Source organism: Sceloporus undulatus, chromosome 2 (assembly GCF_019175285.1).
Source record: "Sceloporus undulatus isolate JIND9_A2432 ecotype Alabama chromosome 2, SceUnd_v1.1, whole genome shotgun sequence".
NCBI classification, from domain to species: domain Eukaryota; kingdom Metazoa; phylum Chordata; class Lepidosauria; order Squamata; family Phrynosomatidae; genus Sceloporus; species Sceloporus undulatus.
The window spans coordinates 230,119,977-230,143,184 of record NC_056523.1 but is presented as its reverse complement, the minus strand read 5'-3'; the positions used below and the strand labels follow the sequence as shown (position 1 = coordinate 230,143,184).

General features: G+C 41.6%; 1 protein-coding gene across 1 annotated transcript in view; it reads left to right on the top strand.

Annotated features, from left to right (window-relative positions):
* The first annotated feature begins 270 nt into the window (after positions 1-270).
* The window catches only part of LOC121922337 (ovostatin-like), a 58,844-nt gene continuing 35,906 nt past the window's right edge, over positions 271-23,208 (top strand). The window contains exons 1-9 of the mRNA XM_042451632.1: positions 271-351; positions 11,365-11,548; positions 14,306-14,462; positions 18,151-18,203; positions 18,317-18,337; positions 19,537-19,705; positions 21,144-21,228; positions 22,549-22,666; positions 22,981-23,110. Of these exons, the coding sequence (XP_042307566.1) occupies positions 287-351; positions 11,365-11,548; positions 14,306-14,462; positions 18,151-18,203; positions 18,317-18,337; positions 19,537-19,705; positions 21,144-21,228; positions 22,549-22,666; positions 22,981-23,110 (982 nt within the window). The 5' untranslated portion in view covers positions 271-286. The remainder of the gene's footprint in view (positions 352-11,364; positions 11,549-14,305; positions 14,463-18,150; positions 18,204-18,316; positions 18,338-19,536; positions 19,706-21,143; positions 21,229-22,548; positions 22,667-22,980; positions 23,111-23,208) is intronic.

Genomic DNA, 23,208 nt, shown 5'->3' with positions numbered 1-23,208 from the left:
TCAGCTGTTGAGAAATCTTTTGGCAAAGAAGGCAGATATATAAGTATGACGTATGTAGGAGAGAAAGCAATGCAGGAATCTTCAGAACCCAATGCAAGGAGCAGCAGCAGAGGAACCTAGAGAGTCAGGAAAAGCATGGTAGTATGCAAATCTTCTTCCTGACTCCAGCCCCTGGGTTTTAAAGAAAGAGCAGGTGGAAGAGGAAAAGGAGGAGCAAGTGGTTATGAGCAGCATAAAAGAAAGGGAACTCCTTCTCTTCCTTCACTTTTCCCACACCACAGCCAAGATGGGCTTCTGGATTTTCCTTGGGTTCTTCCTTTTGCATCTAAGTACTGCGCAGCCTCCACCGCCGTAAGTAATCACATTTATGTATGTGTATTTGCTTGCTTGGGGTTCAAAAGCCTAGTAGTGACAATAGCTCAAAACCTATTGGTGCCTTTATGGGAAGATGTTTGTGTGATAAAGGATCTGGTGGCTCAAGGTGTGAGTCCTTAATTGCTCACACATGAATTTATGGTATGTCTGAGAGTCCAAGAAAGCTTGTCTCTAAGGAGTATGCAATCTAAAAACACAACACAAGGAAAATAACTAATTCAATGGGTAGACTTATGGAAGGTTAACACTGTATATACTCAGGTATAAGTCTAGAAATTTAGGTTAAAAATGGACCCAAAAAACCTGAGTCAACTTATCCACGGGTCAATATAAGTACTGTATTTTAATTCTTATTTAAAAGAAGGAACCATCTCCTGGTGAAAAGCAGGAGTATAATCTGTCCTGGAAGCACTGACCCTCTCTATTCTCTCATTTATCCAGCCTTAAGAGTAAGCACAAAGAGTTATGTTTGCTGGAATTTTGCAAGTTCTTTGACATTGTTTTGCTTTGCTACATCCTTTAAATCCATTGCTATATGCCCCTATGTTTTACCCTTGACTTGTCCACGAGTCATGGCAAAATCCATAATTTTGGCCCCAAAACATGCCCTCGATTTATGCATGAGGTCAACTTATAGTCGAGTATATATGGTATGTTTTCATCTTCCTACTTTGTCGCTAAAGTGTCCAAGGGTGTTTGTATGCTTATAATACAAAACAATTGCATTTTTATAAAAACAACCACCCAACCTTTGTTATAAACTGGCTTGGATCCCAGCCTGGGAGAAAGATAACATATAAATAAAGTTGGTAAATAAATAAAAATCATTTTTGTTATAAATGAAGACCTAAATCTCAAGTGCTTATTCCAGATGGACTAGCTGTATTGAATCAGTTGCTGAATGGTAAGCCAACCCTTTTGTAAAAACACATTGATTCAGCAGCTCTGCTCAGATTGGGAATGGATTTAGCCTTTTTTTGTTTTATGTAGTGCCCAAAAGTCTGCATGGTTGTGTCAGAGAGTACAAGAAACCTCTGCCCTGAGGAGCATGCAATCTAAAAACTCAACACAAGGAAAGCAATAAGAACAACATTATATGGTAGGGTTAAAAACATTTGCACACATAAGCAAGCATCTCTTGATTCCTGCCACAGATGTCATCATTTAAAAAAGATATTGCTGTATTAGGTTTAGTGAAGGAGCCTCTGCTAAACAGGGACAGCACTGCAGAATTAAGTTATTGGAAAAAGTAGCCCGGAAAGGAAACTCCTATATAAGACACTGTATTACAAGATTGGCAGGTTGGCATTTCAAGGTCCAGATGCCGCATGGTGGGGTGAGCTCCCAATACTAGTCCCAGCTTCTGCCAATCTAGCAGTTTGAAAGCATGCGAATGCAAGTAGATAAATAGATACCACTCCAGTGGGAAGGTAAACAGCATTCTGTGCATCATGTTGGCCACATGATCATAGAGTAGTCTCTGACAACGCTGGCTCTCGGACATGACTCGACATCTTTCTTAGTGTGGAATTCCTTTACTCTTACTTTTATAAGACAATTAGAGGAACTTGCTTGTAAGTCAACTTAGGCTGGAAATGTGAGCTCATTTGACCCAACCAGAGTAGGCCTATTTAATCAATGGCAATCTAGTCAGTCAGCACTTATGTGAACTCCATAGGTTCAGTGAATCTGTTTTCATTGCATCTACACTGCAGAATTAATGCAGTTTGACACCACTTTAACTGCCATGGCTCAATGCTATCGCATTCTAGGATTTGTAGTTTTGTGAGCTATTTAGCCTTCTCTCTCAGAGAGCTCTGGTGCCATAACAAACTACAGACCCCAGGATTCCATAAAATGCAGCCATGGCAGTTAAAGTGGTGTCAAACTGCATTAATTCTGCAGTGTGGCAGCAGCCCTAGTTGGAACTAGGGTTTAGGTTATAGTTAGGGTTCAGTTTGGAGACCTGCAATGTCATCGCTACAAAGAAAAGAAATATCTTAGTATCCACCCAGGGAGGTTCAAAGGAACAAACAATATAACAATATGAATTGTTTAATTTGCCAATTACTTGAGCAGGAGCAAACAATTTAAACTGTGAAGCAGAACTCAGAGGGAGCAGAGCAGATGTTACCACCAGTCTGATGTCAATCTTGGGCAACAAATTAAACAGGTGAACAATAATATAAAAACAAAGTCACATTTTAAAAGCAGGATGGAGAGATGGTGTAGAAAGAATGAAGGGATCTGTTCAGTTAACAGCAAGTAGGAAAATGGGACTAAAATGGACATGAGACCCAATCTTAACCATGTTTACTCAAGAACATCCTAGTGATTTTGGTAGAGCTTACCCAAGCAGCTGTGTGTTTAGGATTGTAGCCAAATACACTACCAAGATTGTACAAGGAAATAAAGGTAACTTGTGTTATGCTAGTCCACCGTGCTTTCAGCAAGTAGATCAAACCTGGAGACTAGCTGTTGTGAAAGAGACAAAATGCAACAGCAATGACCTACCACGCCTAGATTGTGCACTCTTGACCCACTCTCAACATCTCTATTTGCAAAGAAATGAGTTTCAAACCTTTGGAAATTGTGTATACTGTCGTAACAGAGGGTCACTGAACATACTCTGAAAGCAATAAGCCAAGCATCCCTAGAATGCGAGTTGTAAGACCTTCAGACCTCCACAGTGAAAGCATGAAGGTTGAGAGGCATCATATTTAGTACTGTACATGTAACTCTACTCCCCTTCTCCTATTCGTTGAAAGGAAGTTCACAAATGTCTGGTCAGGATCCCAGTTTGTATAGAATGGTGCTTAAAAGTCAAAGGACCAGAACTCCATGGTAATCCATGTCTGTTTCTGTTCCATGTCTGTCTCTGACATTATTCCAAGATCATATAAAACTCAACACCTAGAATTTGGCATGCATACTAGCAGAAACTTATAGGCCTTTATCCCAAGGTTAATAATATTATTTTAGTGTTCTGGGCTACAGGTAGATTTAAATAGAACTTCAGTCACTAACAGAAAAGAAAAGAAACTGCTGTCATATCTGAACAATGCGCCCACCCATCCATCACTGGGAGAAAAGGGCCCTATCTAACTTCTTTGATAGGGAGGCTATATCCCAGGGGCCTTGGTCAAAATATGTAGAATTTCACTGGTGTAGGACAGATGTGGCTACTCAGATTGGACCATCCCTTTAGGGGACACTTTGGCCTGTTACAGACTGCCAAAATAAAGCTGCTTCGGGTCTCTTTGGAGGTATGCTATTTAAATGATGCATGGGTCCTAAGAGTCCGGAGGTCGAGCCAAAGCCACACTCCATTCCTAAGCACTGGAGTGCAGCTTTGGCACAGCTTCTGGCTTCTTAGTCTGCGTGCATCATTTAAATAGTATACCTCCAAAGAGACCCGAAGCAGCTTTATTTTGGCAGTCTGTAACAGGCCTTTGTGTTTACTGGTTATCAATGAAAATGTAGTTGGCCCGAACATTGTACTGTGGGCAGTACAGCATTGCTTCTTTTCCCTGCCCTGCAGTTAAGGATTGCTTCTTGCTGCTGGAAGTAGTTCCTCTGCCCCTTTGCTACAGTACATGGGGCTACTGCTTGTCTTTCAGGTTGCATAAGCTGGTGAGGGTAGACGGTGGAAAGAATGTGTTGCTGGATAGACACAACTTTGGAAGGACTTGGACCTGGTGGTCTTCCTCTCTGGGGACAAAGAACTGTAGTTCCCTATCTTAAGTCACAGAAACATGCAACAGTGCCTAGTGGAACTGATATTGGTTAGATCAGTGGTTCCCAAACTTAGGTCATCCAGATGTTTTGGACATCAGTTTACAGAATTCCTGACTGATGGCCAAGCTGGCTGGGGCTTCTAGGAGCTGGAAGACCAAAGTTTGGGAATGACTGGGTTAGATGGAAAGAGGACCAAAGTTTGGGAATCAAGTAAAATCAATAGAAAAAGGTGTGTCTCAAGATGCTAAAAGGATGATCTTTATTGGCTAAGAAGTATGATGTGTTTTGGCCTATGAATGCTGTTCAAAGCTTCTTTGAGAAGGGGGATACTTGATACATTGACAGAATCATTGAGTTGGAAAGGGACCCATAGGTCACTGAGTCCAACCCTCCCTTATGGTGAATCTCCAGGTCTGTTTTCCAAACTTTGGTCCTCCAGATGTTTTGGACTTCAACCTCCAGAGGCCCTAACTGGTTTGAACAATAATTAGGAATTCAGGGAGATGAAGTCCAAAACATCTGGAGGACCAAAGTTTGGGAATCACTGAACTAGAGCTTTTCCAGTGGATAGCTGTCTAGCATCTTTTTGAAGATGTTAAAAGAATTAGACTCCCCCCCCCATCACTTCTCTAGGCAATTGGGATTTCCTTCTAATGTTCAATCAAAATTTACTCTCCTGTAACTTCAGAGCATTAGATCTGGTCCTTTTCTCTGGGACATTGCAGAACAGGCCTACCCACTCCTTTCTGTGACAGTCCTTGAGACCCAACTCTAAACTCTTCCTTGTATGTTTTGTTCTCCATACCTCTTATCATCCTTGTTGTCCTTCTGTGAACCCACTCCAAATTGTTTCTGTCCTTCCTAAAATGGGGTGCCCAGAACTGAACACAGTACTCAAGATCTGACTAGGGCAGATACAGTGGGAGCATTACTTTTCTTGTCTTGGAAACTATGGTTTTATTAATCCAGGCTAAAATATTGTTTGCTTTCCTTGATGCAGCATCATATTGGGTCATGTTCCCCTTCAGTTCAAAGCTGTAGAAATTTCTGAGTGAGGACATCCAAAATGACTTACAAACAAAATGAAAGCTTGCAACTTTGATTTGCAGTGTCCTTCCCCTGAAGCAAGTTTAAATAGCATTCACAGGCAGAATTTTGTCAGGCTTCTTAGCAAAGACCATCCTTTTAGCCTTCTGAGAAGTGTCTCCTTTTGGGGTCAATGGGACTATCCTGGATTTTTAAACTTAAAAAAAACTATCCAGACTGCTGGTCACTGCCCCTAAAATAAATATAGCACCCTAGATTGCTCCTGGACTGATCATTCCATTGACATTGGAGGTACCAGCTGCCACTGGGGGAAAAATTAAAACCATTAGGGTGAAATTACACAGCACATTGCATAGTCAGTATGTGAGTCTCTACAGACTGTTGTTTCTTAGTCAAAACTGTGAGTATATGAGTATTCATTTGGAGAGCACAACTTTTGGGGAAGGTTTATTTCCTCCATTCCATTGTGCAACCAGACCCAAAATTAATCTCTCCTACATGCCAAGTAGTGAAAAGGGAAGACAAACCCTTTGAGTTGTCAATGGGAGGGTTGTTTCTAGTCACTCTTTACTGTGTAGCCAAGGGTCCGTTCAGGGGAATTTTATTATTGTTGTTATTAGCTCAACTATTGCAAGAGGGGGTCGGCTACGACAACCCTACGAAATTGCCCTCCCGATATTTATACCAAGAGACCATGGTGTTCCAATAAATATAGCTGAGACGGATTTTAATAACTAGATATCGAATTTATTGAAATAGGGGAAACACATTCGCTGCACATACACACACACATGCATTCAAGACTCAGGAAAATCAGGGTTGAGGTTTGAAAGAGGTTTCAGGCTTTGCTAGTGGTGATACGTACCAGAATGTAGACTTCCTCCGGGAAGCAAATGGGATGCAGGATTGTGGGATATGTCTGCTCCGCAACCTGGGTTTGAGCAGAAATGCCAGCAGCCAAAGCAGAGGTCTGACTGACATGGAGTAAGTAGACCTTTAGAATGGCGCGCCGACTAGCCAAAGTCTGGAGTCTTTATAGGGCGAAACCTCACCTGAGGCAAAGATGTTTGATGGCTGAAACAAAGGTGTTTGATTACGTTCTTTTCATCTAGGTGTATGTCTGATTGTTTTAAGCTGCTTGGACAACACACTCGAGAAGGGGGCGATAGCTTCGGGGAAGGCAGACATTTACTCTTCCTGGTCTAAGGATAATCCTCTTATGCGACTTCCTATCTAGAATGTTAATGAAGGAATTTCCCCACTGGGGTGGTGTACATGTCCCCTTGCTTTGCTGGCAATGGCGGACAGGCTACTAGAGTTCATCTAGGGTTCATTAAGGGCTATCATTTATACCAAAATTTATATGGAGCAGCCAGGGTAACACAAGAGTTATCTGGTGTCAGGGATATTTTGACTGGGAAACATAAGGTAAAAGCTACCCACTCTGCAAATTGTCTTCCCAGCTTAAATTGACTCACCACCACTTGATTTCTTTATTTTGTTTTTGAATGGAGTTGCACATTATATATTTCATGTGACCCCTCTTTCATTCTGCAAGGTTTTCCAATCTGCTGATTGTTGCTGCTTTCCGACTACAGTTCTTGGCACCAGGAAGAGCCTTCTCCCTGGGGGTACATTCCATGTATTTGCTTCAACGTTTCTTCCTTTGATGTAATCTTGGTACAACAAACTCTCTGTCTTTTAACAGGTGTATGTATTTCATCTGCGAAAGAACACTCTTCTCTTGTTTGTTTTCTCTTTCTACTTCTCTGTTCCTTCCCAGTCCAAATCTTCTTTAAAGCATTTCAAGTTGAAACTAACAAGATCAATATCAAGATGCTTGTAGAAGAACATGGCACTATGAGGACCCTGTCAAACATCCAAACAGCACTGTTTCTGTATCAGATAAACAGCTTCAGGTTTTTGCCTCAGATGAGATGAGTTAAGGAATGCTAGGTCACCTCTTAAGATGGTAGAGTTGGTAGGAGAGTTGAAGATTACCATGAATGAGTTAATAGAATTGTAGAGTTGGAAGAGACCACAAGGGCCATCCAGTCCAACCCCCTGCCATGCAGGAACTCTCAATCAAAGCATGGCCATCCAGCCTCTGTTTAAAGACCTCCAATGAAGCAGACTATACCTCTCTCCAATGGAGTGTGTTCCACTGTCGAATAGCCCTTACTGTCAGGAAGTTCCTCCTAATGTTGAGGTGGAATCTTTTCTTGCAGCTTGCATCCATTGCTCCGGGTGCTAGTCTCTGGAGCAGCAGAAAATAAGCTTGCTCCCTCCTCAATATGACATCCCTTCAAATATTTAAACAAGGCTATCATATTACCTTGTAACCTTCTTTTCTCCAGGCAAAACATCCCCAGCTCCCGAAGTCGTTCCTCATAGGGCATGGTTTCCAGACCCTTCAACGTTTTAGTTGCCCTCCTTTGGACACGCTCCAGGCGCCCTTTTTGACTTGTGGTGCCCAGAACTGGACACAATATTGCAGAATATAGTGGCACTATTACTTCTATTGATCTAGACACTATAGTTTTATTGATGCAGCCTAAAATTGCATTGCCCTTTTTAGCTGCCACATCAATCTGTTGACTCATGTTCAATTTGTGGTCTACTTGGACTCCTAGATCCCTTTCACATGTAGTTTCATTCAGCCAGGTGTCAGCCATCCTATATATCTGCATTTCATTTTTTCTCCCTAAGTGCAGTACCTTACATTTCTCCGTGTTGAATTTCATTTTGTTAGCTTTGGCCCAGCTTTCTAGTCTATTCAGGTCATTTTGAATTTTGGTCCTGTCCTCTATTCCTCCTAATTTGGTGTCATCTGCAAATTTGATGAGTATGCCCCCAATTCTGTCATCCAAGTCATTGATGAAGATGTTGAATAGCACCGGACCCAGGACAGAGCCCTGTGGGACCCCACTGGTCACTTTTCTCCAGGATGAAAAAGAGCCATTGTTGGGCACCCTTTGGGTTCATCCAGTCAACCAATTACTAATCCATGTAACAGTTGCCTTGTCTAGCCCACATTTTACAAGCTTGTTTGCAAGAATGTCATGGGAAACCTTGTCAAAGGCCTTACTGAAATCAAGATATACTATATCCACAGCATTCCCTTCATCTAACAAGCTGGTAATTTTATCAAAGAAAGAGATTAGATTTGTCTGGCATGACTTGTTTCTCTGAAACTTATGGTGACTTTTTGTGATTATGGCATTGCTTTCTAGATGTTCACAGACTCTCTGTTTAATGATCTGCTCTAGAATCTTTCCTGTTATTAATGTCAGACTAACTGGACGATAATTGTTGGGATCCTCTTTTCCCCCCTTTTTGAAGATGGGGACAACGTTTGCCCTCCTCCAGTCTCCTGGGACTTCTCTTGTTCTCCAGGAGTTCTCAAAGATTATTGCCAATGTCTCCGATATTACATTTGCCAGTTCTTTTAATACCCTTGGATGTAGTTCATCTGGTCCTGGAGACTTATATTCATTTAGATTAACCAGATATTCCTGTACTATCTCTTTACTTATTCTGTACTGAAATTACCCTATTCTGTCCTCTGATCCATTATCCTCAGGTTGAGCACCCTTTTCCTTTTCTGTGAACACTGAGGCTAAGAAGGTGTTGAGTAATTCTGCCTTTTCTCTGTCCCCTGTTAGCATTTTGCCATGTTCTCCACACAATGGTCCTACCATCTCCTTCTTCCTTTTGCTGCAGACATATCCAAAAAAGCCCTTTTTATTGTTCTTAACCTCTCTGGCAAGCCTGGGTTCATTCTGCACTTTAGCTTTTCTGACTTTACCCCTACATGTGCTTGCTATTTGTTTGAATTCCTCTTTGGTAATTTCCCCATTTTTCCATTTCTTATACATGTTCTGTTTAAAACCTAGCTCAGTTGAAAGTTCCTTAATCATCCATCCTGGTTTCTTGAGACACCTCCCATGTTACTTTCTCACTGGAACTGTTAGAAATTGTGCACTCAGTATCTCCCTTTTGAGAAACTCCTAGCCGTCCTGAACTCCCTTATCTTTTAGTATTTCTGACCACGGGATCACCCTCAATACTTCTCTAAGGCCTTGTCCAGATGGGCCATTTTGTACGTACTCTGTATGTACTAGGGTTGCCTGGAGGTGTCTCTTTTAGACACCCACAACCCTAGTATGTATGGAGTATGTACAAAATGGCGGCGCCCTGTTCACATGGGCACCGCCATTTTGAGGCAACGGCCGCATTGCGTCCCAACGGCATGACGCAGCTGTTACATCTTGACACCACTGCAGGGCGCTTGTGGTGCCTTTTCAGCGATGCCAGAAGGAGCTCCAAAACAGAGCTCCTTTCCGGCCATGTATTGCTGGAGCGACTTTTAAATGGCCACGCCTGCAATACAGAGAGAAAGGGCCTGAGTGGCCCCTTTTTCCTGTCGCTGTTGGGGTGTCCTGGGGCATGAAGCTCCAAGGACACCCCTTTCCAGGCCACGGAGAAGCGGCATTTTGCTGCTTCCCCGAGGCCTGGAAAAGTGGCGGATTGGGGCCTCTGGGGCTGCTGCTGTGGCCACTGAGGCCCTGATCTGTCGGGGAAAGGGGTGGGTGCAGGCCACCCCAAAGGGGCAGTCTGTATCCCGCCATAGTTTAATGAAATCTGCTCTCCTGAAGTTTAGAATGCGTGTCTGACTAGGCCTGGCTTCTCCTTTCCGCTGTATATCAAACTTCAGGAGAACATGGCCACTTTCACCTAATGATCCCACCACTTGCACCCCATTAACCAAGTCATTCTTGTTGGTTAGGATCAGATGTAAAATAGCTGACCCCCTTGTTGCCTCTTCCACCTTTTTGGAAAACGAAATTGTCTTTGTTGGAACTCATTGCTGAAATCTGTTCTTTTTTTAAAAAAACAGACATGCATGCCCGCACACACACAGAGTGCCCCTTCAATATGCACAGCAGTTTTGTTCCAGAACCTCCATGGATACCAAAATGCATGGGTGCTCAAGTCCCATTAAATACAATGACAAAGTAAAATCATGACCGTTATATAAAATGGTAAAATCAAGGTTTGCTTTTTTGGAATGTGCATATATAATTTTGTAATGTTTCGAAGCTGTGGATGCTTGAATCCATGGATAAAGAATCCATGGATATGGAGGGCTGATGTGTATATACACACACACACACACACACACACACACAAACACACACAAACACACAAACAAGATTTCCCTAGAACTGCTTGTTTTGGTATGTGGGGAGGAAGCTAAGGGTGGTAGGTGACATAGCCTTTTTCAATGGTCTTTGTGCTTGGTCATGATGACTTCCTGATAGACCTGAGTCCAGAGAAGCAAACAAGAAAGCACTTGTATGTTGACAGGTGATAGGCGAGGCCAAGAAGGAGATTTACAAAAATAATCGCTCAAGTCATCGTCTGGTAATCTCTTCTGTTCTCTTGCAACTCCTGTCATGGAGTTGACTGCCAACTCACTCTATGTACCACCCAACTCAAACAACTGTCTGTAATACAATCTTATGAAGGAATGAACAGACTGAATTGACCCATTGTGAATCTGACTAAATAGAGAAGTAGAGTGGGTAGATACTCCATAAGGTTTAGTAGAAATTATATTGCTATATCAGTGTGTCAGCAAGTGTTCATTCACAACTTGGCTCCTAGATTATTCCTGGTGTCAGTCCAGGAGTGTGTTGATGCCTGCCATGCTGCTCTACATTATTTCTCTCATTGTGAGCTTTCTGACCTGTTTGACCAGAGGTAAAAATTCAAATAAATGCAAGATCTTTCAGTCATTAATGTCTACCCAGAGTGAGGAAGTATCAACATGCCCTTATTCTGACTCAAATCATGCCCTCTTAATCCATCTGAACAACAGATAGGGTACATTTTTAAAATACATATATCTACGGGCCTGAACAGACAGACCAAAATAAAGCTGCTTCGGGTCACTTTGGAGGTATCCTGTTTAAATGACACCTACATCTTAAGAGGCCAGAAGGTGCACCAAAGCTGCACGGCTTCCAGCCTCTTAGGATGCTTGCAGCATTTGAACAGCATACCTCCAAAGTGACCCGAAGCAGCTTTATTTTGGCCTGTCTGTTCAGGCCCTACATTTCTGTAGAGTTTGTCCTAATTAGCTTGGTTGTTTTGACATGATGTGTTTCAGTGCTGACATGGGCTCTTCTCTCTTCACAGCCAATATGCCCTGATCGTGCCTGCAGTGGTGGAGAACAGCATTTCCAATAAGGCCTACCTGCACCTCGAGAATCTGGAGGAGACAGTCTCTGTGAATGTGACACTGGAGTACAACACGGAAAGCTATCTTTTATGGGAGGGCACTGTGACAAACAGTCACTTCTCCCACTGCTTCAATTTCACGGTACATAATCTTTCATCTTCCTTATATTGCACTTCCTACATTTCCCTGAAGAGAAAGGAGGACTTGTAAAAAAAAAAAAAAGAAGGAAGAAGAATTTATAATTTGAAATTATTTCGATTCCACTTGGGCTAAACTGGGGTGAACAAAATGTGGCCCTCCAGGTGTTGCACTCCAGTTCCCAGCATTACTTACAGTTGACCATGCTGGCTAGAGCTGATGGGAGCTGCAGTTGAACAACACAACACATGGAAGGCTGTTTTTTTTTTACCACACCCATGCTAAATTGTGCATTTGTCCCATTTAGACTAGGCCCACTAAACTCATTCAGTTAAAACCCATTTATTCTCAGCATGGCACTAACTTTCTGTGGTGGTGGAATTGCCTTCTCCAATGAGGAAAGAGGCCATGCTGATGTTAAGCAGTGCTGCTGGTAGGCTCTCTCATGTCAGACAGGCTTTTGCTGAGGAGCCAGATTCAATATGCCAAACAGCTAATGGGCAGCAGCAGTACTGGCGAGGTGGCATTGAAAGAGGATATCTCAGACAGCAGCAGTGGCACCATAGCTAACACTTGTTAGGACTGTACAGGAGGAGGCATAGTAAATCCTCTTTGAATGCCTTTTACCATGACAAACCGTGGTGAGACAATCAAAAATGAAGCAAGAGATAGTGCCAGAGTATGGAGTGTGGACAGCAAGAACTGGGGGAAGCTAGACACAATAAAGTAAGAAAGCAAATGTATACATATTGCAATACTTGGGGTGAGCAAGCTAAAGTAGACAGGAGTGAGACATTTTCATTTAAGTAATTACACAATGTTTTACTCAGAAAATGAAAATCTATTTTTAAAAAATGTGGTGGCCTTATTGGTGAAGAGAGATGCAGCAAAAGCAGTCCAAGGATACAATGCAAAATATGACTGAATAATATCAACAAGACTTCAAGAAATACCCATTATATAACCATGATCTGAATTTAAGCTCCCGCTACAGAGGCAGAAGAAGATGAAATTGAGAGTCTATGCTGGAGTCCAGGAGGAAACTGACCACACACAAAAACTGGACTTGTTATTAATCATAGGTAATTGGAAATGCACAAATAAGAAACAGAGCAGAATCAAAGATTGTAGGAAAATGTGGACTAGGATCAAGAAATGAAGCAGGAAACAACTAACTGAATTTTGTGAAACCAGCAGTGTGTTCACTGCAAACACCTATTTCCATCAATCCAATAAGTAACTGTATAAATGGACATCACCTGATGGCCAATATAGAAATCAGTTAGACTACATAATTGGAAGCAGAAGCTAGAAAAGCTCCTTTCTGTCTGTGAAGTCGAAGGCTTTCATGACTGGCATCCATAGTTTTTTGTGGGTTTTTGGGGCTATGTGGCCAAGAAAATATTCTAGAACATGGCCACATAGCCCAAAAAACTATCCATTCTGTTTGCTGAAACAAGCGCATGAGCAGATTGTGGCACAGACCATGAACTGCTGATATCAACAATTAGTGTAAAACTAAAGAACACTAAATCAACTATTGTGCCAAAGTACAACCAGAAGATCATCCCTGTGCAATTTAAAGGTATCAAGCCTAATTGACTGGGAGCCACAGACACTGTCATGAAGGAATGAAACAGACACTATCTGTAACCAAAAAGAAAGCGAATCCTCAGCTGACGACAGATGAAACTATTCAAGCAGTTAAGGATAAAGAGAAGCAAAAACAAAAAGTGACACAAATAAGGTTAGAACCCTGAATGCAATGGTTCAGCAGCTTGTGTGTACAAACAAAAAGAACTACTATAATAATCAGTGCAGACTTTAGAAGATGACGAAAGAAGAGACCTCTTCTACAAGATTTGAGAAATGAAAGGGAAATGTAAACCAAGAATGAGGATGCTCAATGGGTTGACTCTTAGTCTAACTCTGGATTTAGATCAGTTTTCACTCGGCACCAGGTTTACTGTTAAGGATGAGTGTCACTATCTTTTCTGATGCCCATTATCCTAAACCCCTATTTACATATTTCTCTTATGGAAGTGGGGTGGTGGTGGTGGTGATGAATTAACTACACAAATTTTGACACACACACACCCAGGAAAAGATCAAGGGGAGGCCAACTGCACATAAATCAGAAAAGTCACCTAAAGATTGACTCTTTTCATGAATAAAAGAACCAATCCAAAATCATTTTATCTACATTTTTAATGAGGAAAAGATTCAGTGATGTTTGATTTGAACTTTGCACCAGGAAATGAAAAATAATGGCAGGATTAGCGTATCCATCACATTTCTCCCAATTTCCTTTGCCAGGAATAAGATGAATGGCAAAAGGCTATTTTACAAGTTTTCTTGGCACATGCTGGCACAATGTTTTACGCTGTCTGAAAGCTTAGCCTTTTGTTCTAGCAACCCTCCTGCTAGCTGCCTTTAAGTAAATAGGAATGTTAAAATTAATATACCAGAATGAATCTATCCTTGTTGATAATGTCTATTCTTCCTTTGCTCAGTTTCAGTCCTTCCTCATTCGGAAACAATCCAGACATCACCAAGCTTCTTCAAGGATGCTAAAACATTAGGTGCATGGCTTTCCTATGATTCCATCAGAAATAGAGTTGTCTGCTTATCAAATGACAAATAAAAAGGCCTGTAAACCTGACTGATGAAAGCCAGTTTGTGTTCATTTTCAGGTGAAATGAGCAATAGGGTTCCTTTTTTACTATTAAGTTTCTTACATGTGTTTTTCTCTATACACAGGTCCCCCCAGCTGGTTCTAGTGCATTAGCATTCATACATCTTTCTGCCAAAGGCTCCTCTGTCAGCTTCTACAAAAGGAAAGCAGTGGCTGTACGAAACCTAACTTCAGCTGTATTTGCCCAGACAGATAAGCCTGTCTACAAACCTGGCCAGAAAGGTAAGTGAAGAATGCCTTGTGAAACCCTGGGAAGGATCAGGGCTCAAAGCAAACAATACAGGAACCCTTGGGTGAGACAACTGGTTTAGGTCAGTGGGTGCCAGGTTTCAGAAAACTCATCACTTGTTAAAAACAAAATGAACAGAAAACCTACTTTTTCTTGGCCTGTAAGTATTTTGGCCACTTGTCAGGGGTGCTTTGATTGTGAATTCCTTCATGGCAGGGGGTTGGACTGGATGGTCCTTGTATTCTCTTCCAACTCTATGACTCTATGATTCTATTTACTGAAATTCTCAAAATCAAAGAATAGAAGCTGTTAAGTGATTTGGGGTAACTCCCTCTGAATTTTTGCAAGGCATTATCACAAATCCTGCAGCTGGGTACCACCTTTCATGATATAGTTGGTGTCTGCATGCAGCATTTCTGTGGGGCAGTCAATCAATTCCATGTTTTAAATCTCAGCTTTATATGAGCTATCCAAATTGATATAGTTGGAATCTGCATGCATATATGAGATTATCACAATGGGTAAGGAAGGATCACTACTGTCTTTACCCCATCCTTATCACGTCCACGCTTATTCTGTCCTTCTCCCGTCAGTGGCACCCATCGTATTAACGGGAATGTCCATTAATACATAGTGACAGGGCCATGCCACTTCAGTGATGGGAGAAGCATGATGTCATTTGAAAATGTTATCACAATTGCATGATAAGAACTACTGAAGAATGAGATAAGGATATGGACAGACAGCATCTGATAATCTTCATTTAATTGCACCAAAAGGATGAGTTAAAGACAGGAGCGTTCTGTCCTTTACTTCATGTGATAATCTTCATAATTGGTGCCTGCAAGCAGAATTTCAGTGGGGCAGTCAATCTATTCCATGCTTTAATCTCATCTTTAAATAAGCTATCCAGGTTGTGCAACCTGTGTTGGGAACAGAATTACACAACCTGGATAGATCCTTTAAAACTTGGGTTAAAATCTGAAGCCAATTCCCTGCCCCACTAATATGGAAGCTGCCACTGCTCTGATTGCAAAAATAGGTTCAGGGAGAGATCAGGTTCAGTATGTAAATACAGTGGGCCCTTGGTATCTGCTGAGGTTTGGTGCCAGAATCCCCCATGAATACCAAAATCCATGAATGTTCGAGTCCCATTAAATACAATGGATGGGAAAATGGAGTCCCTTATATGAAATAACAAAATCAAGATTTCTTTATGGTTTTAAAAAATATTTTCAAGCCATGAATGATTGAATCTGTGGATAAAGAATCTGTGGATACGGAGGGCTGACTGTACTAGCAGCACCTGAGAGGCTGGCACAAGAATATTTTTCTAACACCACAACCCCCTGAAACAACCAAAAAAGCTGTTGCAGGCTATCTCGATATGGCCCTCACACTTCCTCAGAATTTTGGACAAGCAGAAAGAACAAGTTGTCAGGAAACAGAGCTGTGAATGAGTCTGGAGGGATGCAAATGGCCTGCATCTCAATTCCCTTCAGTCTGGGCTGGGAGCAAAACCAAATCTACGCAAAATCCTTTTTAAAATATGTACAGGATCATGTAGCCTGCCAGATGCTGTCAGACTGCAGTTATTGCCAGTCCTGGCAAGCAGAGCCAGGGATAAGGGATTCCACAGTTCGAGTCCAGCAACATCTGGACATCCACACATTCTTTATCCCTGTTTTATGATATGAGCAGAATGATTCAGTTGAAAGAGGCCAGGGATAGGAGAGGAGCAGCCCCAGTCCCAGGAATTATTCAAACGCTGTTGTTTTTAGCACATCTATCCAAATAATCTCACACATTTCAGTTTTGCTGTTCACACTATTTTTTTCTAATCAGAACCACACCTCTGTGCATCTCTGCAAGTTCTGTTGTTCACACATGTCAGCATTGTAAATATGGAGTCGATTATGCAAATGTATTTGAAACACATTCAAGGCATGTTGTTTTATCCTAGTTTATCCCAGGTATACTCACATCAGTAATCCCCACAGCTGAGAATGTGAATCTTTTAGGAAAACTTGGGGGGAAACGCCAAGATCAGTTATCCTGAGTTAAGTGAGACCTCCCCCCCCCCCCGAAAAATAATCTGATGCATTTGAAATTAACATGAAAACAAAGGGCTCATTCCCACTATGAAATAGAGGGCAAAGTGCCAATTGGTGTAAATGATCCTTGTTCCCATTTGAAACCAGTTATTGTCACAGTGTGATCAAATCCAGTCGTAATAAAGTGAGGCAAAGGCAAAAACACTCGGTTTTTCCTGAGAGTAATCTCCATGCAGTTCTTTTTAGAAGAACCAGTTCTGAAGCGAGTTCAATAAGTGAGATGACAGATCAGAATCTATTCATTCTGGAGGGGAGGGACAAATGGCAGTGGGGTGTTTACCATTCCTCCTCAGTTTTTGACAGATCTACCATTCCCCTCCCTGTTTGCCAGTGCCTCCTTTGTGCTTGTTGTGCGACCGATAGGTGCATGTTTGTTTGTTTGTTTGTTTGTTTGTTTTAATTAAATTCATAGAAAATTTGATTCACTGATGTTGCAACTACTTGCAAAATCAATAAATCAAATTTTCCATGAATTTTTTTTTTTAAAGACCCCTGCCATGCTTGGATTGTGGGGGTACCCCTCCCTCCTTCCAAGCTTGGATTGGGCAATCCAAGAATGGAAGGGGTCTTCCTCCCCCCTTCCATGCTTGGATCAGGTGATCCAAGGATGGCAGGGGTCTGGATGGGACCTGCTTACATCACTGATGATGCACAGATGATTGACATACATTTTGAAGAAGTGCAAACAAGTGAGGATGACAATCTTGCAAAAAAGCGCAATTCCACAGGAATAATGAAAAGATCCATTTTTATAATGACAATGAAGGACCTTTTGGAATTGATAAACAGCACGGAGCGAAGCCAAATCAGAAATCAGGTTAAACTGCAAGTAGGAATGAGCCCAAAGCTTCAACCCACATTCTACCAGGATTGTTTTCACCATCCAAAACCCTTCCCAGTCTCTTCAGTGAATAGCTTCAGGCAGGGGAGGGAACAGGCTTCCCACATTAGACACACTTCACTTTTCTTGGCCAATATACCTCAAGATCAAGGTGATCAGATGCCCTAACTGCAAAAGAGGACAAGGCACTGCAAAATGTAGGACTTTCAGGAAAAAAGGAGGACATGACCAAATAAAAGCTAGAAACACTCATATAAATATAAATTCAAGTTTCTTATTTGTGCTCAAAATGAAGGACATGTTGTAATTCCCCCTGGGCAGAAGGCTGAAATGTAGGCCTTTCCTGGAAAAGGAAGATATCTGGTCGTCTTCTTCAGGATGTTTCAGTGCAATGTGTTATGAGAAGAGCGCTGTTGGCCATCCCCTGAGCTCAAACCAAGTCCTTTGGATGCCTGTGGGGACCTGCCTCTCTCTCTCTACTTTAACGGCTGGAAAGCTGCCTTTCCTAGAAAGAGCAGAGATTATTTGAATATTCCCAAAGCCATTTCCATGGAATTGATTATTCAGATCCAGTTAAGAAGATGAATATGTGGATGAACACATTGACATCCACACCCTGGAAGCATTACAACTGCTACCAGTTAAATCTCTATAGAAATGAAACAATTGAAACTATTGTATTAAATTAATATAAGTTGCATTTCTCCCCTCTCCTTTTCTTTCTAGTGTTATTTAGAGTCATTACTTTGGACACAGATTTAAAGCCAAAGAATCGCGTGGTGAGTGAAACTGGGTGCTTATAGATGTCGAAGCAACTGAGATTTTAAAAAGCATAATGATCTTTTCTGGTTTTGTCTTTCAAATCTGATTTTTTCTTTCTTTTACTTTCCAGTATCCATTGATCTACATCCAGGTAAGAGAAGAATAACGGATTAAATCATTATTAAAAAAACACTTACATTAACGCTTCCATGACAAAAAAGGAAGCGTAGAGCCATCTGCGATCCCACCAGGAGACTCCCATTGCAGATCGGTGACATTTACACGAGGGGAGCATGGCAGAACGTAAGGCATCTGATAAACTTCATAGATCATATTGTTGGAAGAGGCCCTCTGGGCCATCCAGGTCCAACCTTCTATTCAGTACAAGATCTCCTGTTAGAGTACCCCAGTAGATAACCTCCAGCCTTTTTCTGAAGACATCTTGAGTAGATGAGTAGAGCAGACCATCTCTCTAGGCAATTGCTTCCATTGCCTAACCATTCTTATTATCCAGAACTTCCTTCTAATGTTCAGTCAAAATCTACTCTCCTGTAACTTAAAGCCATTAGACCTGGTCCTACTCTCTGGACAGCACAGAACAAACCTGTTCCTTCCCCTCTGTGGCAGCCCTTGAGGTGTTTACAGAGTGCAGTCATATCTTCTCTTCACCAGGATGAACATGCCTAGCTCCATCATATCTTCCTTCTTGTTCATATCTTCATATCTCTTACCATCCTTGTTGCCTTTCTCTGAACCTCAAATCCCCACTCAGCATGAAAACCTACTGGATGTCCTTTGAAAAATCACCTCTCTCAAACTAAGAGGAAGGCAAAAGCAAACTTCTCCTGGATATAGTTTTCCAAGAAAATCTCATAACTTTCTTGGAATTGTTGTAAGTCAGAAATGACTTGAAGGCACACAATCGCAACAACCTGAAAGAATGGACAGAAGATTAATTCCTGTGCAACCCTCTCATACGCAAAATATTGGGCACATGAGCTCTGATATTAACATAGGAAAGGAAATCTAAGCGTTGTCTCTTTTAAGCTTTCTGCTTATTTCTTCAAATCACACTGTAGAACTTCCATTCTTCTTCTAGAGGGAGATGGTCATAAAAGCATGGCTCTTGCCAAACAGATTTTCCCAGAATGACAAAAGATACACTTTCATGATCATCTCTCTCAGGAAGAGAACAGAAGTGCTTCAAGGACTTGCAAAGAGGTAAGCAGAAAGCCACTTCTCTCTTGCTGTGTATCAACTTACTTTTGTAATGTAATAAGGCTCTAGGTTTTGCAGTATACTGTACTGTAAATCCAACACCATATGATTTTACCTCCCCCTGCCCTGCAGGATCCTCAAGGAAATCGTGTTGCTCAGTGGCTGAATCAGTCTGCTACCCATGGCATTCTCCAAAATGAGTTCCAGACAGTCCAAGACACAACCCTGGGAACCTATCAGCTTGTAGTGGACAATAAACCAAGCTATAACACTTATCACTGGTTCAGCATGGAAGAATATGGTGAGCATCACTGTGGCATTCACTTGTGAAGCTGATATCATACCAATATTTTGTTTCATTAAAAAGTACGTTCTCTTCAATATTCTCATGTCACTATCCTATAAAACCTGAGCATGTCTTTAATAAATATGTTTATTAAATATATGTGTGTGTGTGTGTGTGTGTGTGTGTGTGTGTGTGTGTGTTAGATTAATAAATATATGAAGTTTCTGTGTATAAGAGAAACTGAAAAAATGGACATAAACTAAAATGAACCTGGAGTCCTAAGAAATTTAACTGGAGTAAATAAACTGAGCAGTATCCCTAGTCAGATTTCACAAATCCAGGGAAGGTGGCAACCTGAATCACATGTGATAGGGAATCCTGGAAAAGAAGGGTCATCACCATCATGTGAAAGACTCCTGAGTGCACATCCAGTTGTCACACTAAGAAAGTTGTGAACATCAGTGTCACTCTGATTCTCTCTTCCTCACATTAATGTGGAATTGAGAAATGGGGTGATAGACTGGCTTCATGTGCCCTTGCTGACATTTTTATGGTCCTGCTTCCATTCCCCACAGGATAGAATCATAGCGTTGGAAGAGACCGCAAGGGCCATCCAGTCCAACCCCTGCCATGCAGGAAGTCTAAATCAAAGCATCCCCGACAGACGGCCATCCAGTCTCTATTTAAAAACCTCCAAAGAAGGAGATTCCACTATACTCTGAGGGAGTTTGATCCATTGTCGAACCGCCCTTACTGTCAGGAAGTTCTTCCTAATGTTGAGCTGGAATCTCTTTTCCTGGAGCTTGCATCCATTACTCTGGGTCCTAGTCTCTGGAGCAGCAAAAAACAAGCTTGCTCCCTCCTCAATATGACATCCCCTTCAAGTATTTAAACAGAACTATCATATCACCTCTTAACCTTCTCTTCTCCAGGCTGTAGGATGGACAGCTCTGATCCTTGAATATTACAAATATATCTGAATAACTCAAATATATTATAAAACTAGAAGCCAATATCATTAATCTGATTTGATTATGTTACTCTTTATGGATTATATTTTTGTGTTAACCAGAATTAGGGATGGAAAAATATTCACCGTTATTCATTTTTTGGTTGAAAGTTGGGTTTTCCGGCACTAATAGTAGCAAAAACTGCAATTTTCTCCTAGTATTTACACATCCCAAAGGACATTATTCTGTGCAGAAATACGCATGGGTTTTGTCTGAGAGAACTGTGAGGATTAACATGTGTACACCCACAAACCCATGGTTTCCATTAGAGTGTGCATGTGTTTGTGTGTGCAAGATTGTTTTATTTTCTCTGTGTCATTTTTCCCACCCAATAATCATCATGGTGGAAGTATTTCCTCCAAGTAGAGCTCCTTTTCCTGTTGCACTTCCAATCTGCTATTTGACCAAGCTAAATGATTTTAACATTTGACATTTCCCCACAGTGTTGCCAACATTTGAGGTGAACCTCAAAGCACCACAGAGGGTCTCTGCCTTTGATGAAGAATTAAAAGTAGAAATGTGTGCGCGGTAAGTCTTGAAGCCAGGGAAAATGCCTGTGGTAACATCTTTTTAACACCTAAATTTCAAAAAAGTGATAAGGTTTTGTCCCACTAACACAGTGGAAATCGGAAGATGTAATTGCAAAGGTGTTCCTGTTGTAACGTTGGGGAACTGAGGCTGGACAATGTTTTCTGATCTAGAAATTGTTCTAACTTGTACCTTAGATGGAATGTAGGAAGAGACATTGGGAGTTAGTTGGGAAGGACCCCACTGTATTGATGTAAATGTCAACTTGTTCCCCAAAAATGACTTGAAGAAGTCTCTTAAAGCACCCTGGAGATATTCCTGAGCCACATTCCTGGGCCATGTTTCACTCTATCTCAGAGGATCCCCAAAACAAAATAAGCACAGGTCTCTTTGATAATGGACCCAAACACACTGCAGCAATAATCCTGGGAACTGTAGTTTTGTGAGACGTTTAGCCTTCTCTGTCAGAGAGCTCTGGTGCCACAACAAACTACAGTTCCCAGGTGGTCTCAAACTGGATTATTTCTGCAGTGTGTTTTGGACCAATATCTTGAATGAATTTTGGACTCCTGACTTCTGCAGGTAGGAGTATAGCTACTGGGTGGGGGGGGGGGGAATAAGAGCATTGCCCCAGTAAGAAACCTGCCTCCCAATGACATTTTCAATCCCCAAATTTCTTACATCACAGTAATTTAAAATAGCAGATGAGCAGTTAGAAATAGAGTTGAGAGAGCCAAAGAAAAAAGGCCAGCAGTGACCAAACGAATGCAAACTTAGTGAAATGCAATGTTCTAGGTATGAATGGTTTTCATCACCTCGCTCTCTGCAATGCTAGAACATTGGGACTGATGGAAAGTTTCACAGGTGGGCAGAATTCCTATTTGGGGCGGCAATGCTCTTAATTCACCACCATTAACCTCACCTCCCACCCTGACATAGTACACAACTGTTACAGGGAAAGTATGGATCCATTCTAAGCATTGTCAGATCTTTGTGGAGCAGAACCTCCTGGACTTTCATAATCTCTAGGGTTGCCTGAGCCTTCTAGGGCTGTGTCCACACTGCAGAGATATTCCAGGTTGACACCACTTTAAATGCTCAATGCTATGCAATTTTAGGAATTGCAGTTTGGTGGGGCAGAAGGCTAAATGCCTCCCAAAATGAAAGTTCTCAGAATCCCATAGCATTGATCCATAGTAGTAAAAGTAATGTCTACCTGGATTATTTCTGTAGTATGAATGCAGCTGTATGTGACTTGAAAGCTGCTCTGAATTTTTCCATCCCTCAATTAATTTAGTTGGTTTGTTGCTATCTTCTTAGGTATACCTATGGCCAACCTGTCCAAGGAAAAGCCCAGCTCAGAGTGTGTAGACAACGCTATTTCCATCCAAGATGTGATCGAGATTCCAATGGGATTTGTGAGGTTGTTAATGCAGAGGTATGTCTGTGAAAGAGGAACTATTTTTTCTCCTATAACTTTGGTAATCGGAACAGCTGAGAGAGAGAAAATAAAACAAGCTGGTCTGCCTTCTAAGTCTTATCTGAAACCTTCCACTCAACCTCTGTCCCTCCTATTTTTGCACAGAGAAGCACAGACACATGCAAGCATGCAGACCCCTGAGATAATAATTTCATGGATTTTATGAAGAGACTTTTGCCCATAAAGGCTGAGGTCACGATAATGTATTTTGGGGTAGGGTGTTGGCTGGTTTTACTACAACAGACTTATCACAGTTCTCTTTCCCTTTTCAGCTGGGCAAAGATGGTTGCGTTTCTGAAATGATCAGTACCAAAGCCTTCCTCCTTTATGCAAACCTGGGTGTGACTCGCCATTTCTTCGTGTCCCTCCAGGTAGAAGGAGTTGTCACAGAGAAAGGAACAGGTACTCATTATATCGACAGGAAATATTTATAACATACTGCTGGCCTGAGAACAAGTCCCTCAGAGTGTTTTCTGCAGCACTACAGGACTCTTCATGAC